The sequence below is a fragment of the Aotus nancymaae genome, unplaced genomic scaffold, assembly GCF_030222135.1.
Source record: "Aotus nancymaae isolate 86718 unplaced genomic scaffold, 86718_ANA_hifiasm-v0.15.2.pri h1tg000029l, whole genome shotgun sequence".
Classification (NCBI taxonomy): domain Eukaryota; kingdom Metazoa; phylum Chordata; class Mammalia; order Primates; family Aotidae; genus Aotus; species Aotus nancymaae.
Window position 1 is genome coordinate 42,630,383 of NW_026988442.1, and position 19,337 is coordinate 42,649,719.

General features: G+C 52.2%; 1 protein-coding gene across 1 annotated transcript in view; it reads right to left on the reverse strand.

The window, feature by feature from the left end:
* Window positions 1–19,337, reverse strand: part of ZBTB46 (zinc finger and BTB domain containing 46) — a 97,589-nt gene that overhangs the window by 5,885 nt on the left and 72,367 nt on the right. Inside the window, 1 exon segment of the mRNA XM_021672488.2 lies at window positions 3,412–3,587. Within this exon segment, the coding sequence (XP_021528163.1) occupies window positions 3,412–3,587 (176 nt within the window).

Sequence of the window (19,337 nt, forward strand, 5' to 3'; positions counted from 1 at the left end):
CCCAGCCACTGAGCTGGGGGAGGGGACACGCAGGCCAGGGAAGGGCTGACAGCACTCCTAAGTGCCATTGGGAAAGCAGAAGCTGGGCCAGTTAGAGCTGCCGTCTCACACTGGGACTCCCTGCTCTCAGGTCCGGGACCCCAGAGAAGGCCACACGCAGAGCCTCTCCTGAGAAAAAGTCAAGCCCCATACCCTTACTGGTTTTTGTTGTTTGTTAGAGACAGGGTCTCACTCTGTTGCCCAGGCTGGAGTGCAGTGGTGCAATCACACCTCACTGCACCCTTGACCTCACTGGGCTGAGGTGATCCTCCTGCCTCAGCCTCCCAAGTAGCTGGGACCACAGGTGTGTGCCACAGTTGGCTAATTTTTTTTTTTTTTTGTAGAGACAGAGTCTTGTTATTTTGCACAGGCTGGTCTCTTAAGCTATCCTCCTGCCCCAGCCTCCCAAAGTGCTAGGATTACAGGTATGTGCCACCACACCTGGCTCTCCCATATAAGTACACTTTACAGGGAATGATGACCCCCTGAAGCCCCATCATGAACCCCAGGATAAAAATCCCAGCCCTGGTCAGACACAGTGGCTCACATCTATAATCCCAGCACTTTGGGGAGCAGAGGCAGGTGGCTCACCTGAGGCCAGGAGTTCAGGACCAGCCTGCGCAACACAGCAAAATCCCATCACTACAAATGGCAAAAATTAGCTGGGCATGGTGGTGCATACCTGTAGTCCCAGCTACTTGGGAGGCTGAGGTGGGAGGATCGATTGAGCCTGGGAGGTCAAGGTTGTAGTGAGCTGTGATCACGCCACTGCACTCCAGCCTGGGCAACACAGTGAGACCCTGTCTCTACAAAAAACAAAAAACAAAAAACAAAAAAACAAACCCTAACCCCATCCAACCAGAAGGAGCAGGCAGGGCGGCCGCACTGAATCTCAAACAGGGTAAAAACGCTTACTGAGTGGTTAATACGGATCTGCTAAAGAAAGATGTTGCAATCCATGTTAAAACTCATTAGCGCCTATTAGTTTAAAAAACAAGATACAATTTTCTCTGAATGGGAAAGCTGTCGGCATGGCGGAGCTGCCCCTCCGGTGTTTCTAAGGGGTAAGATCAGCCCCGTGGCCGGTGTGAGCAGAGCACATGCACAGCTACCGTCGCGAAGCCGGGACCTCCGCGGCTCTGCGTGGATGCGGGTCCGCTCCTGCCCTTGCAGACCTGCCTGCTCGTGCTCCAGGGTCCCCTCCCAGGACTCTTCCTCCTCTACTGCCTCCCCCGCCTCGCAGGGGCAAGTGTGAGGGCATCAGGGAAGCCCAGAGCCAGCCCAGAGCCCAGCACTAAGCCCGGCTCCACGCCACTCCAGGCACATCCCGGGCGGCATCCGAGGACCTGGAGTGGCCCTTCACCCACAGCCGGCCAGGCAGACACAGGCTGGCCAGGGCCCTGGCGCCCCTCCAGCTCTGCAACTTGACCCCAGGGAGCTCCCACTGGCTCCTTACCCCAACTGAGTATCCACCACCGCGCTGGAAAAGCAGAAACAGAACCTGACCCTACAAGCTCGGTCCCGCCCCCTGGAGGGTCTCCCCAAGCTCGGCCCCGCCCCCTGGAGGATCTCCCCATAAAGCTCGGCCTCGCCCCCTGGAGGGTCTCCCCAAGCTCTGCCCCGCCCCCTGGTCTCCCCGACAAGCTCGGCCCCGCCCCCTGGAGGGTCTCCCCAAGCTCGGCCCCGCCCCCTGGTCGCCCCGACAGGCTCGGCCCCGCCCCCTGGAGGGTCTCCCCATAAAGCTCGGCCCGCCCCCGTGGGTCTCCCCCTACCGTGAAGCGCGGCTGCTGCCCGTCCTGCTGACTCCCCTGCGATTCCTAAACTGGAATCTGCCCCGCTGTCCCTGCCCCGCGCCTCTCCGCCCCACCCGAGCCCCGCGCCCAGGGCCGCCTCCACGGCTTCTCTTCACACACACAGCTGCGCGCCGCGAGCCCCTCGGCCCTGCACCCTGCGCCTGGGGGTGCGCGTCCCAGGACCCCCCATTGCCCTGGGCTCCGGCGCCTGCGGGCCCCTCTGGGCCAGCCCCGCTCTGGGCCGCCCGTGCCCCGCCTGCCTCCCCGGCTCCTCTCCCGGCCTTGTTCGTAGAAGCTGCCTCCCTGTTCCCAGGCTGCCTTCTCCACACCTGCTACCCGACAACCACGTGCGTGAGCTCCAGGTGGGCGGTGGACGCAGACGGGTCAGCAGGCACAGGGCAGGGTTCCCCCTCCGGGGGCAGGGAGCGGGCAGGGGCGCGGAGGTGGCTGAGTGTTGGGAGCTCCCAGCAGAATGAGCTGAGTCTGCAGAGGCCTGGCTGCCTTGAGGGCCAGCAGGTGGGCAGGGCGGGCTGAAGCCTGGGCCGGAGCCATGCGGCTGATCCACACCCAGGAGGCCAGTGCAAAGCAGGCCGGGGCACTGTGCTAACTGGGGCAGCTCTCCCTGGCCTGCTGTCTTCCCCACCGCAGAGTGGACCCGGTCTGGGGTCCCTGGCATTCTGCAGCCCCCTCAGGACCCGCCTGCCGGACATCGTGGCCACACACAGTGCTGCCCGCTGCCTGCCCGCTGCCTGCCCTGCTGTCCCTGCCCTGCTGCCCCTGCCCATTGCCTGCCCGCTGTCCCTGCCCTGCTGCCCCTGCCCGCTGCCCCTGCCCTGCTGTCCCTGCCCTGCTGCCCCTGCCCTGCTGCCTGCCTGCTGTCCCTGCCCGCTGCCTGCCTGCTGTCCCTGCCCTGCTGCCCCTGCCCGCTGCCCCTGTCCTGCTGTCCCTGCCCTGCTGTCCCTGCCCGCCGCCCCTGCCCGCTGCCTGCCCGCTGCCCCTTCCTGCTGCCCCTGCCCGCTGCCTGCCCGCTGCCCCTGACCACTGCCCCTGCCCTGCTGTCCCTGCCCTGCTGTCCCTGCCCGCTGCCCATGCCCTGCTGTCCCTGCCCTGCTGTCCCTGCCCTGCTGCCCGCTGCCTGCCCTGCTGCCCTGCCCACTGCCTGCCCGCTGCCCCTGCCCTGCTGTCCCTGCCCTGCTGCCCCTGCCCGCTGCCTGCCCGCTGCCCCTGCCCGCTGCCCCTGCCTGCTGCTCCTGCCCGCTGCCCCTGCCTGCTGCCCCTGCCCGCTGCCCCTGCCCGCTGCCTGCCTGCTGCCCCTGCCCGCTGCCTGCCCGCTGCCCCTGCCCACTGCCCCTGCCCTGCTGTCCCTGCCCGCTGCCTGCCCGCTGCCCCTGCCCTGCTGTCCCTGCCCACTGCCTGCCCGCTGCCCCTGCCTGCTGCTCCTGCCCGCTGCCCCTGCCCACTGCCCCTGCCCTGCTGCCCCTGCCCGCTGCCTGCCCGCTGCCCCTGCCCGCTGCCCCTGCCCTGCTGCCCCTGCCCGCTGCCTGCCCGCTGCCCCTGCCCGCTGCCCTCCCGCACTCACCAGCGTGTGCCGCTTCATGTGCTCGCGCCGTGTGAACTTCTTCCCGCAGATCTCGCAGGGGTAGGGCCGCTCCCCGGTGTGTGACCGCATGTGGCGCTTGAGGATGCACTGGTGCATGGCTGAGAAGCTGCAGTACGGGCACTTGAACTTCTTCCTGATCACCGTGAACTCATTCACTGAAAGACAGAGATCCACCAGGCGTCAGCAGGGCCTGGGATGTGCTGCCCCGCGCCCCACAGACCGTGGCTGCACCCCGCAGCCCAGCAGCCAGGACACCTGTCTCCCACGGCCACCCACCAGGCACTGGTCAGCACTGCGGCAGGCTGGGCTCCCCCGTCTGCAGAGATTGTCCCACCCACGGCCTGGTGCGGCGGTGGCAGCAAGGCTGAGCCCCACGGAGCTCAGGAGCCCGAGCTCTCCTGAGACCTTTCCCTCCAGGCCAAGGGGCCACGGCGCCCCTGAGGACAGACCAAGAGCCCCCAGGACAAAGGCAGGAGGCAAAGGGTGAGGACGGCCAGTGCCGCACGCAGCGCCCAGTCCCTGCAGGACCATCCTTCCAGCCCAGACCCCCTGAGCAGCCGTGGGTAGCAGGCCCCGGGCGTGGTGGCGGATCAGACGCCTCCTGGAGGCAGAAAAGAAACAAACACTTCGGAGAACGGGACCCAAAAGAGCACAGGGGAAACGCGGGACGTGGGAGCCGCTCAAACCCTGAGCCCTTCCTGCTGCGTGCGGGAGCAGCGGCCAGACCCACTTAATCAAGTTCTCCCCTCACAACCCTGGGACCCAGCGTCACTCAGCGGCAGGAACTCCACACCGTCTCCATGGTGCGTGCCTCAGAAACCTGGGGGACCCCCAGCACCCGCAATGCCGTTACGCTACTCAGGCCCAGATATGGACACAGGCCAGCGGCAGAGTCCGGAGCAGCCACGTCCTCGGCACCCCTCGAGAGACCCACCTGAACCCCGTGAGCGCACGCACCGAGGGCTGCTCCCCCTGGGAGCACGGGGTGCTCGCCGCCGTGCAGGACGAGGGCCTCTTTCCCTTCACATACGGTGACCACTTTCAATGGCCGGAGTTTTAACTACACAACACACCGTGATTCATTAAACAGGCCGCGCCGGTGAGCACCCGTTTCTACGTTTTCACCTAGTCGACAACACTTCAGTGAGGCTCCCACAGCTGGGTCTGTGCAGCCCTCCGCCACCTCCTGGAGACAAGTTCTGAGAAGGGGAATATGCGCCACCCTGCTGACCGCAGCCCCCACGTGCCGTGCCGAGGGTCCACGGCGGCCCTGGGGCTCCAGCGGACAGGCACAGCCCACGGCTAGGATCTTCCAAAAGGCAGGTCTAACAGGAAGCTCGGCATCTGCTGGGAGCACTCACTTTGTGAAACTGGAGTGTGTCTGTGTGGCCAAGACACGAAAAACCCAGGAGGCCCAGCCTGGCGCGGCAGCGCCTCTGAGCAGCTGACTGCATTCCACGCACGTCCCACCGCACACCGCCCCAGCGGCTCCGGAGGATGAAAACCCAGGCTCTTCCTGGCCTCTCTCCGACAGCCGCACGGTGTCCCTGGCTCTCCTGGGAGTCAGGCAACGGGAGGTTTCTCCTTCCGACCACACCGTCCCCCACCACCCTCTCACCCCGATGGCACCTGTTCTCGCATTATCACACCCAGCAGAGCAAACGCTCCACACTTTCTAGGCTGGAAAAGGAGAGCAAGGAAATGAGCTTTTTGATTATTTTATTTAAAACAACTCTTTCTTTTTTCTTTTTCTTTTTTTTTAAGAGATGGGGCCTTAATCCCAGCACTTTGGGAGGCCGAGGCGGGTGGATCACGAGGTCAAGAGATCGAGACCATCCTGGCCAACATGGTGAAACCCCATCTCTACTAAAAATACAAAAAATTAGCTGGGCACGGTGGCGCGTGCCTGTAATCCCAGCTACTCAGGAGGCTGAGGCAGGAGAATTGCCTGAACCCAGGAGGCGGAGGTTGCGGTGAGCTGAGATCGCGCCACTGCACTCCAGCCTGGGTAACAAGAGCGAAACTCCGTCTCAAAAAAAAAAAAAAAAAAACAAGAGATGGGGCCTTGGCTGGGCGTGGTGGCTCACGCCTGTAATCCTAGCAGTTTGGGAACTTTGGGAGGCCAAGGTTGGTGGATCACCTGAGTTCAAGACCAGCCTGGCCATCTTGGTGAAATCCATCTTTTTTTTTTTTTTAAGAGGGGGTTTCACCATGTTGGTCAGGCTGGTTTTGAACTCCTGACCTCAGGTGATCCACCCGCCTTGGCCTCCAAAGTGCTTGGATTATAGGCGTGAGCCACCACGCCCGGCCAGTGAAACCCATCTTTTAAAAAAAAAAAAAGAAAGAGACGGGGTCTCACTATGTTGCCCAGGCTGGAGTGTGGAGTGCAGTGGCTACTCACAGGCACAATCCCACTGCTGATCAGCACGGGAGTTTTGACCTGGTCCGTTTCCAATCTGGGCCGGTTCACCTGCTGGTCCCCCCGCTCCCGGGAGGTCACCATATTGATGCCGAACTCAGTGCGGACACCCGATCGGCATAGCGCGCTACAGCCTAGAACTCCTGGGCTCAAGCGATCCTCCCACCTCAGCCTCCCGAGTTGCTGGGACTACAGGCACACGCCACCACACCTGGCGATTTTTGTTTCTCTTTCTTTCTTTCTTTTTTTTTTTTATGACGGGGTTTCACCATATTGGTCAGGCTGGTCTCAAACTCCTAACCTCAGGTGATCCACCTGCCTCAGCCTCCCAAAGTGCTGGGATTACAGGCGTGAGCCACTGTGCCTGGCTGTTTTTGTTTTTTAAACAAGATGAGAAAGCCGGGTGCAGTGGCTCAAGCCTGTAATCCTAGCACTTTGGGAGGCTAAGGCGGGTGGATCACCTGAGGTCAGGAGTTCAAAACCAGCCTGGCCATTATGGTGAAACCCCATCTTTTAAAAAAAACAAAAAAACAAACAAACAAAAAAACAAGATGAGGTCTAGCCACGTTGCCCAGGCTGGTCTTGAACTCCTGGGCTTAAGCAAGTTCCTCCCACCTTGGCCTCTAAAAGTGCCGGGATTAGTCATGAGCCACTGTCCCTGACCCAAAACAACTCTTTTGAGAATATATTCATTCATGGTTTCTATTCTTCTTATACAAACTTGAAAATTAAAATCCTGAATTATCCTTTATTTTAGCCGCTTCTATTTAATAATTCAGACCTACATGTTAAATAAATATTTATCTCTGTATAGAAACCCTGTGTTTTTCCCTAGAAAGACACAGAAAGGGCACGAGCAGGACTCAGCGTTATGACCCCCACGGAATGTGCGCCACGCAGAGGGCAGAGCCTAGCTGCAGACTGTCCCCTTACATCCTGCGCTGTCTGGAGTTGCCTGCGATGACGTCAGCTTTTTCTTCATGCTCTATTTTCCTGCCACCCCGCCCCCCGCCGTAACAAAGCGCCACAAACCAGGAGGCTCAGAACAACCCAGATCCACTCTCTTGCAGCTCTGGAGGCCCGAGGTCGGACATCAAGGCGTCAGCACGGCCTTGCCCTCCCCAGTGACTCCAGGGAGGGTCCCTCCAACCTCAGCCCCCGGTGGTTCCAGCTGTCTCTTGGCTTGTGGCCACACTGCTCCAGTCTGACACCATCTGTGTGGCCTCTTCTGTCTGTGTCTCTTCCTCTTCTGTCTCTTAGAAGGACACCTGTGATTGGAATTAGGGCCCATCTGGACAACGCAGGAGGACCTCATTTTGAGACCCTTCATCATATCTGTGAGACCCTTTTCCCAAACAGTCACATTCACAAGCTCTGAGGACCAGGACGGGGACACACGTTTTGGGGGATGTTAACTACTCAACCCACTACATTTGAGTGACAGTACTCTGATCGTTGACGGAATTTCACTGGCTGTCACTACTAAAATAACTTCTTACTGGAAACAACACCTTGCATGATTTGCTTGTGATTTACAGTCTATATGTCTTAGGAAAAAATTAACATCGGCCGAGCGTGGTGGTTCACGCCTATAATCCAAGCACTTTGGAGGCCAAGGCAGGCGGATCACCCGAGGTCGGGAGTTCAAGACCAGCCCAACCAACATGGTGAAACCCCGTGTTTAAAAAAAAGAAAAAGAAAAAGAAAAAAATTAACATCACATAGTTTCATTCTCATAAACACTAGCAAGGCCTTAAAATCCATTTGGTAATAGTAATCAAATGAAAAAGCATGGAGATCATTCTATGGAAAAAGGCACTCTACCTCTCTGTCCTGAAAACAGAACCCTTTGCCAGGAGCCAAGTGTTCTCACAAGGAAGAGGCCAACTTCCAAAAGAATAACTGAGAGGCAGTGCTACAGAGGCTGCGCGGATTCCCTGAAGTGGGACATTCGACGGCGTCTGGCTGCAATTGTACAGAACTGTGTCTGTGAAAACACGGCTGCAGCCCTTCCTCTGTCCCTCACAGTACGCTTCCCACTGCAGGAGAATCCGACGTGTCCTAAATAGCCACTGTACCAGGGAACAGTCCAGAACCCTTTCACGATGGTGTCAAAGACTACAAGAAACCAGCAGTGGCCCAAATGGACTGGCAGGTTGGCTTCAAGCCGGCAGAGAGGGGACAAGGCACCTTCAGAAGAGCCCAAGTTTGCTGCTTCCTGAGTGTTCATCACACAACTGTCTGGATATTGGATATAATTTTCTTTTCTCTTTTTTTTTCTTTTTTTTTGAGACAAAGTTTCCCTTTTGTTGCCCAGCTGGAGTGCAATGGCCTGATCTTAGCTCACTGCAACCTCCGCCTCCTGGGGCCAAGCAATTCTCCTGCCTCAGCCTCCCGAGTAGCTGGGATTACAGGCGCACCACCACTCCCAGCTAATTTTGCATTTTTAGTAGAAACAAGGTTTTGCCATGTTGGCCAGGCTAGTCTCAAAGTCCTGACCTCAGGTGATCCGCCCACCTCAGCCTCCCAAAGTGCTGGGATCACAGGCGTGAGCCACTGCAACCAGCAAAGATTCACTTTTTTCTCCATGTTAATGTCCAGTCACTCAGCAACATATATTGAAAAAACCATCTGTCCCACACCGAGTTGCAGAGGTGGCTTTGTGACCATCTGTGCCACACTGAGGTGGCTTTGTGACCCCCTGTCCCACACTGAGGTGGCTTTGTGACCCCCGTCCCTCGCTGAGGTGGCTTTGTGACCCCCTATCCCACACTGAGGTGGCTTTGTGACCCCGTCCCACACTGAGGTGGCTTTGTGACCCCCATCCCACACTGAGGTGGCTTTGTGACCCCCATCCCTCACTGAGGTGGCTTTGTGACCCCCTGTCCCACACTAAGGTGGCTTTGTGACCACCTGTCCTATGCTGAGGTGGCTTTGTGACCACCGTCCCTCACTGAGGTGGCTTTGTGACCCCCTATCCCACACTGAGGTGGCTTTGTGACCCCCATCCCACACTGAGGTGGCTTTGTGACACCCTGTCCCTCACTGAGGTGGCTTTGTGACACCCTGTCCCACACTGAGGTGGCTTTGTGACCATCTGTCCCTCACCGAGGTGGCTTTGTGGTGCACCTGGTGGCCATGCACATCAGCCAGCCTGTCTACCCTCATCAATACTACAGCGGCTCCATTACTGCAGCACTAAAGCCTTGATAGCTGCGTAACTCAGCCCTCCAGCTTTCTCCTTCCTTTCCAAGATGAACCCTGCCTTTTACTTCCTGTTTTCTGATGTGCTGACATCTGGGGTCTCAATGACCCTGGAGGGCCTTCCCCTCCCAGTTCCTGGGATAGCAAATAACTCACCTGCAAGTGCAGCTTTCACATGTAAACCAGCCCATCCAGAGCTCACACTCCCACCCCCCTCCACCAGGTTCTCACACGATGCACGGCCAGTTGTATCCCCCTGGGTTGTACAACGAGAGACAGCCCCTCTGCCCCAGAGCCTGCTGAAATTATTCAAATCACACAATCCTAAACCAGCTTACCCTGCTTCCTCCATTCCTCCCCACAGAAACCAGACAAAGCTCCAGCCTGGGCCAGGCACAGTGGCTCACGCCTGTATCTCAGCACTTCGGGAGGCCGAGGCAGGCTGTTGAGGTGAACAGATCGAGACCAGCCTGGCCAACATGGTGAAACCCTGTCTCTACTAAAAATACAAAAATTAGCTGGGTGTGGTGGCACATGCCTATAATCCCAGCTACTTGGGAGGCTGAGGCAGGAGAATTGCTTTTTTTTTTTTTTTAATAAGAGATGGGGTTTCACCATATTGGTCAGACTGGTCTCGAACTCCTGACCTCAGGTGATCCACTCGCCTCAGCCTCTCAAAGTGCTGGGATTATAGGTGTGAGCCACCGCGCCCGGCAGGAGAATTGCTTAGACCTGGGAGGCAGAGGTTGCAGTGAGCCAAGATCACGCCACTGCACTCCAGCCTGGTGACACAGAAATACTCTCTCTCTAAAATAAAATAAAATAAAATAAAGCTCCAGCCTGCATTTCCCTCTCTCCCTCTGCCTCCTGACTGACTCTGGTGCTTCCCCATGTAGCTCTGCATGGAATGGTGTGCCTCCTATTTCTAGAATCAGTGAGAATAACAAATTTCTTCCCTTTATGATAGTGATTTCTGCGTGTATCCTACCATACCTGGTTAACACAAATCTCCAGGGCCCTTCAATCACTATCCTAGATCCTTTACATTTCCAAACATTTAGGAGTTAGTCAATTTGCACACATGCGCACATGCACGCGCGCGCGCGCGCGCACACACACACACACACACACATCTCTGCTGGGATTTTAACAGGAATTGTGCTGATCCAATAATATATCAACGTAGGGAGATTCATATCTTTTTTTTTTTTTTTTTTTTTTTTGAGACGGAGTTTCGCTCTTGTTACCCAGGCTGGAGTGCAATGGCGCGATCTCGGCTCACCGCAACCTCCGCCTCCTGGGTTCAGGCAATTCTCCTGCCTCAGCCTCCTGAGTAGCTGGGATTACAGGCACGCGCCACCATGCCCAGCTAATTTTTTGTATTAGTAGAGACGGGGTTTCACCATGTTGACCAGGACGGTCTCGATCTCTTGACCTCGTGATCCACCCGTCTCGGCCTCCCAAAGTGCTGGGATTACAGGCTTGAGCCACCGCACCCGGCCGTGGAGATTCATATCTTAACAACAGTGAGTCTTCTTTTCCATGAACATAGTATACTCCTGCATTTACTTATATCTTCTTTAATTTCTCCCAGCAATACCTTATAGTTTTCTGTGTCGAAGTCTTGCATATTTTTTGTTTTATTTATTCCTAGGCATTTGATGTCCTATAAAATGAAACTGTTATTTATAGAAATACAATTGACTTTTCTATATTGACTTTAGTACATTGACTCTAAATCCAGTATATTTGGTAAATACTCCTGTTAAAATCGAATGGTTTCTAGATTCTTTTAAATTTTCTATATGCATAATCATGTCACCTACAAATAATGACACTTTTTACTTATTCCTTTCCATTCATTTCTTGTTCCGTTCTTTTTTTCTTTAGTAAAGACAGCATCTTGCCATGTTGGCCACGCTGGTCTTGAACTCCTAGACTCAAGTGATCCACCCGCCTCAGCCTTCCAAAGTACTGAGATTAGGGAAGAGCTACAGTGCCTAGTCCTTTTCATTTCATCACTATATTGCACAGCTGGGGACAAGAGGTGGGACTCGGGGAGGGGCAGGAAAGGGAGGTTCCCAACGCAAACCTTGGGAAGGCACATGCAGCCTTGGCCAGGATCTTCAGCCAATTCTAAATACAAGTTAACAGTGGGCGCGTGCGTATTGTTCCCATACTCAGATGCAAAGTCATCAGGATTTCACCATTAACCATGAGGTTAACTTATCTTTTGTAAATAATTTTTATCAGATTCATAACATTTCTTTATACTCCACATTTGCTAATTTTTATCATGAATGCTACTGAATTTTATCAAAAGTGTTTTCTGCTTTTATTGAGGTGATCAGAGCAGGTTTTCTCCTTTATTCTGCTAATGCGGTGAGTTACATACATTGCTTTCCAAACACTTACTTAGCCCTGAGTTCCTGGGATAAGACTGCCTGACCATGTGGCATGGTTCTTCCATATCACTGGATTCAATCTGCTGGTATTTCAAAGTTATGCATCCGTGCTGAGTGATGATTTCTTTTTCTTTTCCTTTTTCTTTTTTTTTTGAGATAGAGTCTCGCTCTGTCATCAGGCTGGAGTGCAGTGGTGCAATCTCAGCTCACTGCAACCTCTGCCTCCTGGTTTAAGTGATTCTCCTGCCTCGGCCTCCTGAGTAGCTGGGACTACAGGTGCACACCAACAAGCCCAGCTAATTTTTGTATTTTTAATAGAGATGGGGTTTAACCATGTTAGCCAGGATGGTCTCGATATCTTGACCTTGTGATCTGCTCACCTTGGCCTCCCAAAGTGCTGGGATTACAGGCATGAGCCACTGCGCCCAGCCTAATTTCCTTTCTTGTAATGCCAAGTCAGGCTCTGGGATCAAGACTATGCCAGCGCAGACAGGCTGGAGAGTGCCCTTTTTTCTAGTCTTTGGAAGATGTGTGTAATGTTGGCATTATTTTCTTCCATTAAATTTGAAAGAATTCACTAGTGAGGCCACTGGGCCCTGAGCTTTCTCTGTGGGAAGGTTTTAAAGTCATTAATTCAATTTTCTCAGCAGATCATAAAACTATGGAGCTCTTGTTTGCTTCAGTTTTGATAAATTCTGGTTTTCAAGGAATTTTCTCATTTCCTCCAATTTGTCAAATGTGTTGGCATAAAGTTGTGTATGATAATCTTATCTATCCAGGCCGAGCTTGGGAGGCCCAGGTAGATGGATCACAAGGTCAGGAGACCGAGACCAGCCTGGTTAACATGGTGAGACCCCATCTCTACTAAAAATACAAAAAAAAAAAAAAATTAGCTGGGCGTGGTGGTGGGCGACTGTAGTCTCAGCTACTCGGGAGGCTGAGGCAGAAGAATAGCTTGAACCTGGAAGCTGAAGGTTTTGGTGAGCTGAGATCATGCCACTGCACTCCAGCCTGGGTGACAGAGTGAGGCTCTATCTCAAAAAAATAAAATAAGTTTTATCAGTTTTATTAATCTTTTCAACACACTGGCTTTGGGCATTGTTCATTTTCCGGTTTTGGGTTGTGTGGGAGGAATGTCTCATAAATGCCGAAGCAGGAGACTGAAGCCTCAGCCAGTTCCTGTCTAATAAACAGAAAACAGAAAGAAGAATCTAGTTAGGAGTAAGTATCATGAGTGATTAGATATTAGTCTTATTGAATATTAAGCCTTGATTAAAGCCTTCCTGTACTTTATGCATAATTTTCTAGAAACTTCAGGGTGCTGTGGTCAGGGACTGATAAAGGACACAATGGGATGTGGCCATGGCAGGACTATTAACACCGACGGTGACAAGCAGAACCTCGAATGCCCCAGACCAAGCCCTCTGTCACGCCCGCATCAGGGTTGCTGGAAGGCATCTGGGGAAGCACCCACCACTCAGCAGACCTTGGAAGGGAACGTCCCTGTCCTTGGGTGAGTCGGAGAAGACTCCACTCCCCAGTGCTCTTGTGGAAAAACTGCTATCAGTCAGCCCAACCCGCAGCCACCCGGGGGCTTAACGTCTCCGCGGTGCTGTGCTGTGTCAGCTACAATCTGTGTCCGCTTTCACTCCCTACTTCTGCACCTGGCTCCTCTTTTGAAGACAGTGAGAAACAGCTAATTCCTGAAGCCTTGGCTCTCACTTGACGGGCATAACACGACGTGCTGGCGCGTCCCGCTGCCCCTGCTCCTTAGACACGTGATTTGCTTGACCCCATCAGTAACTGCAGAGGACTCACCCTACTTACCCTGCCCCCCTGTCTTGTACCTAATAAAAGTCCGAGTGTCCGGGCACTCGGGGCCACTATGGGTCTCCGCGTACCAGGTGGTAGAGGGCCCCGAGGCCCAACACACTTTCTCTTGATCTCGGTGTATCGTGTCCTTATTTCTACAGTCTCTCGTTTCTGCACCCGTACAGAAGACCCACTAGACCCAGCAGGGCTGGAATCTACAGATCTGCCCAGGTTGGAATGCAGTGGTGCAATCACAGCTCACTGTAACCATCCACTCCCTGGCCTCAAGCTATCCTCTCACCCTAACCTCCCAAAGTGCCGGGATTACAGGTGTGCACCACCATGCCCAGTTGCACTGTTCATTCTTGTATGTCTGCTTTCTACTTCATAATAGCTACTTTTTTTTTTTTAGATGGAGTCTCACTCTGTCACCCAGGCTGCAGTGCAGTAGTGCAGTCTCGGCTCAGTGCAACCTCTGCCTCCAAGGTTCAAGCAAGTAGCTGGGATTACAGGTGCATGCCACCATGCCCAGCTGATTTTTTTTTTTGTATTTTTAGTACAGACAGGCTGGTCTGATCAGGCTGGTCGCGAACTCCTGACCTCATGATCCACCCGCCTCGGCCTCCCAAAGTGCTGGGATTACAGGCATAAGCCACCACGCCCAGCTGCTATTATTTTTTTTTTTAGATGGAGTCTCCCTCTGTCGTCCAGGCTGGAGTATGGTGGCATGATCTTGGCTCACCGCAACCTCCACCTCCCAGGTATGGGAGATTCTCCTGCCTCAGCCTCCCAAGTAGCTGGGATTAAAGGCACCCTCCACCATATCTGGTTAATTTTTGTATTTTTAGTAGAGATGGGGTTTCACCATGTTGGCCAGGCTGGTCTCGAACTCCTAACCTCGTGATCCACCCGCCTCGGCCTCCCAAAGTGCTGGGATTACAGGGTGAGTCACCGCGCCCAGCCTGATGTCTATTCTTTATTTCCCTTCTCTTACTTCTTTGGGCTTAATTTGCTATTCTTTTTCTTATTTTTTGACAAAGAAATTTAGAACCTTTCTTCTGTCCTAATATGAAATTGGAGCTATAAATTTCCCTTAAATATTGCATCAGATGTGGCCTAAAAGTTTTGATATAGCATTTTTTCATTATCATTCAGTTAAAAATATTTTGGCTGGGCACAGTGGCTCAAGTCTGTAATACCAGTGCTTTGGGAGGCTGAGACAGGCAGACCACAAGGTCAGGAGTTCGAAACTAGCCTGGCCAATATGGCGAAATCCCGTTTCCACTAAAAATACAAAAATTAGCTGGCCATGGTGGCACACGCCTGTAGTCCCAACTACTTGGGAGGCTGAGGCAGGAGAATCGCTTGAACCCAGGAGGCGAAGGTTGCAGTGAGCCGAGATCACGCCACTGCACTCCAGCCTGAGCGACAGAGCAAGATTTTGGTCTCAAAAAAAAAACACGTATCATTTCCACAGTGACTCATGGATTATGTGAAAGCGCACCGATGTGCAGGCATTCGGGATACTCCAGTGTCCTCCTGTTGCTCCTCCTAATTTCAGTTTGCTAAGGTCAAAGAACATACCCTGTATGTTTCAATCCTTTGATATCTGCTGAACCTGACAGGTCTATTTTGGTGAGTGTTTCCTGTCCATCTGGAACATCCTGCACTTGTCTGGTGTAACGTTCAAACTGGGCTAATTGTGCTGTTATACGCCAGTATCTCTGTGAACACAGATGCAAGACTCAAACAAATTATTAGCAAATTGAATCCAGTAATACAGGAAAAGAATAGCAGCTTGTGACCAGATGCATTTATTTCCAGGAATTCAAGGTGAATTTACCATTTGAAAACTGCTCAAATCTTCTCTATCCTTATTGAGATTTTGTTTGTTGTTCTATCAGTTACTGAGAGAGAAGTTTAAAACCCCCAATTGTAATTGTGGGCTTATTTGTCTATCATTGGAGACAGAGTCTCACTCTGTCAGCCAGGCTGGAGTGCAGTGGTACAATCTTGGTTCACTGCAACCTCCACCCGCCAAGTTCAAGCAATTCTCCTGCCTCAGCCTCCTGAGTAGCTGGGGCTACAGATGCGCGCCACCGTACCCAGCTAAGTTTTGTATTTTTAGTAGAGACGGGGTTTCACCATGTTGGCCAGGATAGTCTTGATCTCTTGACCTCGTGATCTGCCCACCTCGACCTCCCAAAGTGCTGGGATTACAGGCGTGAGCCACCGTGCCCAACCTTTTTTTTTTTCTCTTTCATATTTAGAGATAGGGTCTTGCTCTGTCACCCAGGTTGGAGTACAGTGGAACAATCATAGCTCACTGCAACCTCAAACTTTTGGGCTCAAGTGATCTGCCTCAGCCTCCCAAGTAGCTTGGATTACAGGTGTGCACTACCACACCCAGCTAATTATTCAATTTGTTTTAGAGATGGGGTCTTGCTATGTTGTCCAAGCAGGTATCAAACTCTTAGTCTCAAGAGATCCTCCCACCTCAGGCTCCCCAAGCGCTAGGATTATAGGTGTGAACCACCATGCCCAGCCTGCTTCATCTTTTTCTATCCTTCTGTTTTAAGCCTTTCTGTGTCCTTATCTATAAAGTATGTCATCTATAAACAAAATACTGCCTAGGCTGGAGTGCAGCAGCATAATCACAGCTCACTGCAGCCTCAAATTCCTATCCTCAAGTGGTCCTCCCACCTGGGCCTCCCAAAGTGCTGGGATTACAGGTATGAGCCACTGTAGCCAACAGTACTTTTTAAAAACAGGCTGATCATCTGTTTTATTGGAGTGTTCTGTCCGCTTTTAATCACGTAACTACTGGCGTGGCTGGTGTAAGGCCGTCGGTTTTTTGTTTTTATCCTTCCTTTCTTGCTTTTTTTTTTTTATGAGACAGAGTCTTGTTCTGTTGCCAGGCACCAGGCTGGAGTGCAATGGCACAATCTCGGCTCACTGCAACCTCCGCCTCCCGGGTTCAAGCAATTCTCCTGCCTCAGCCTCCCGAGTAGCTGGGACTACAGGCGCGCACCACCACACCCAGCTAATTTTTGTATTTTTAGTAGAGACGGGGTTTCACCATGTTGGCCAGGATGGTCTGGATCTCTCGACCTCGTGATCCACCCACCTCGACCTCCCAAAGTGCTGGGATTACAGGCTTGAGCCACCACGCCCGGCCTCTTTTTTTTTTAATATTATTTTTCACGCATTTATTCTCTGATTCTTGCCTTCTTTCAAATTAATCAAGTGTTGCATCAGGCCATTCTATAAAGAAATACCTGAGACTGGATAATTTATGAGAAAAGAGGTTTAACTGGCTCATGGTTCTGCAGGCTGTACATCCGCTTCTGGGGGGACCTCAGGGAGCTTTCAATCACGGCAGAAGTCAAAGAGGGAGCAAGCGTCTCACGTGGCAGGAGCAGGAGCAAGAAGGTCCTGGGGCAGGTGCCACGTACTCGTAACCGACCAGGCCTTGTGAGGCCTCATCATCATCATCACGGGGACGGCGCTGAGGGGATGGAGCCACCAGACCAAGCTCCATGACTGCAGCCCACAGGCGAACACGAGCTCCGGCTGAGGACACAGACCCAAACTCTACCAAGTATTATTCCGTTTCTTCTCCGCACTGAGCCTTTGAATCATGTGACTTTTACTATTTTTGGTCGTCACTCAAGTGACTATGAAAGAGCGAGGACCACACAGCAGTTAACTCTCATCTATCCCCCTCACATGCTAATAGTGCCATATATTTTGGTTCTATTTATGTTTTAAAATCCCCAATAATATAATTGTTGCTTCAAACCATCAAGATTCTTTTCTGTTACTCACACGGTTACCCTTTCCAATGCTTCCTTCTTTTTCTATTTTTTGTTTTAAGAGACAGCCTTGCTCTGTCACCCAGGCTGGAGTGCAGCAGTGTAACCACGGCTCACAGCAGCCTCCACTTCCTAGGCTCAAGCGATCCTCCCACCTTGGCCTCCCAAGCAGCTGGAAGTACAGGCATGAGCCACCATGTCCAGCTAATTAAAAAAAAAAATTTAGGTGGGGATTGGGCGCGGTGGCTCACGCCTGTTAATCCAAGCACTTTGGAGGCCAAGGCAGGCGGATCGCCTGAGGTAGGGAGTTCAAGACCAGCCTGACCAATATGGTGAAACCCAGGCTTAAAAAAAGAAAAAAAATTATAGGTCAAGTGCAGTGGCTCATGCCCGTAATCCCAGCGCTTTGGGAGGCAAAGGCGGGCATATCACTTGAGGCCAGGAGTTCCAGACCAGCCTGAGCAACACAGCAAAACATTGTCTCTACTAAAAATACAAAAAATTTAGCCAGACGTGGTGGCATGCGCCTGTAATTCCAGCTTCTCAGGAGGCTGAGGCACGAGAATCACTTGAACCCGGGAGATAGAGGTTGCAGTGAGCTGGGATCACACCACTGCACTCCAGCCAGGGCGACAGAGTGAGACCCTGTCTCAAAAAATAAATAAATAAAATTAAATAAATAAATATTTTTTTTTTGGTAGAGATGAGATCTTGCTCTATGGGTCTCAAACTCCTGACCTCTTCCCACCTTGGCCTACCACGGTGCTAGAATCACAGGTGTGGCCCCTGCACCCACCCCTCCCTGGTACTTTTTACTCCTCTCCTCAGTTCTGCACTCCCATCTCGGATACTTTTTCTTTTGCCTGAAGGACTTTTTTTTTAGTACTTGTCATCTGGCAATGAATCTTCCTGGTTTTGTTTGTATGACAATATGCTTTATATGCCCTTAAATTGTGATGAATATTGTTGCTGGGTATGGAGTTCCAGGTGGGCAGCATTCTCCTTCCAGCACTTCGAAGATGTGATTCTTTGTCTTCTAGCGTCTATTGTTTCTGGGAAAGTCAGAAACTACACAAGGGAAGTCAGCCATCAGTTCTGTCGTTCTTCTGAAAGTGAAGCATGTTTTCGCTGGCTGCTTTTAAGATGTTTCTTTCTGTTTTTCGTTTTCGACAGTTTGACTAGAATGTGCCTAGACTGTTTTTTGTTGTTTTATCTTTTGTTTGGTATTCATTCTGCTTACGGCTCACAGAGCTTCCTGAATCTGTGGGTCGATGTCTTTCATCAGTTTTGGGAACCTCTCAGCTACAACCTCTTCAGCCATTGCTTCTGTTCCATCCCCTCTCCCTTCCTCTTCTGAACTCCAGTTACACATACATTAAACATTTTTACTGAGTTCCATATGTCTTTGCTCTTTGCTTTTTTCCTCATTCTTTTCGAATTTCCTCTAAGCCTTGGCATGAGTATTTTTCAGGGACCAGTTTCCCTGCAAATAATTCTTAATTTCAGATGTCGTATTTTCAGTTCCAAAATTTCCACTTTTTTTTTTTTTTAAGACAGTCTTGCTCTGTCATCCAGGCTGGAGTGCAGTGGCGCAATCTCAGCTCACTGCATCCTCTACTTCCCGGGTTCAAGCGATTCTTCTGCCTCAGCCTCCCTAGTAACTGGGATCACAGGCACACACCACCACACGCAGCTAATTTTTGTATTTTTAGTAGAAATGCAGTTTCACCATGTTGGCCAGGCTGATCTTGAACTGACCTCAGGTGATCTGCTCACTCGGCCTCCCAAAGTGCTGGGATTACAGGTGTGAGCCACCTCACCCAGCCTACTTCTCTTTTATACGTTCAAATTCTCTTGAAAGTCTCTCATCTCTTATCCATCATTTCCTCAATTTTCTTACATATGTTGGTTATAGATAGCTTCAAGTCCCTGCCTTGAACTGCACTATCTGTTTTTCCTGGCTGGTTTTAGTCATTTGGCTCTCGTAGTTAACCCACGCTGTAATTTCCTACTAGATGCTAGATGTGGCAAATGAGAGGAGGAGGACCACACTTAGACTCCGGCATCTCCTCCCAAAGACACTTCAGTTGGTGTTTTATAACAGTGGTTGTTTCGCTTCTGTCTCTGCTAAGTAGATGCTGGAGAATTCCTTTGATCCCGTGAAGGCTTCATTTTAGCCTCTAGGGCTGGTCTGATTGTGTTTTTGGTTTTACTTCTGGGGAATGAGTTGAGGGCAGGAAGCAAGCTTAG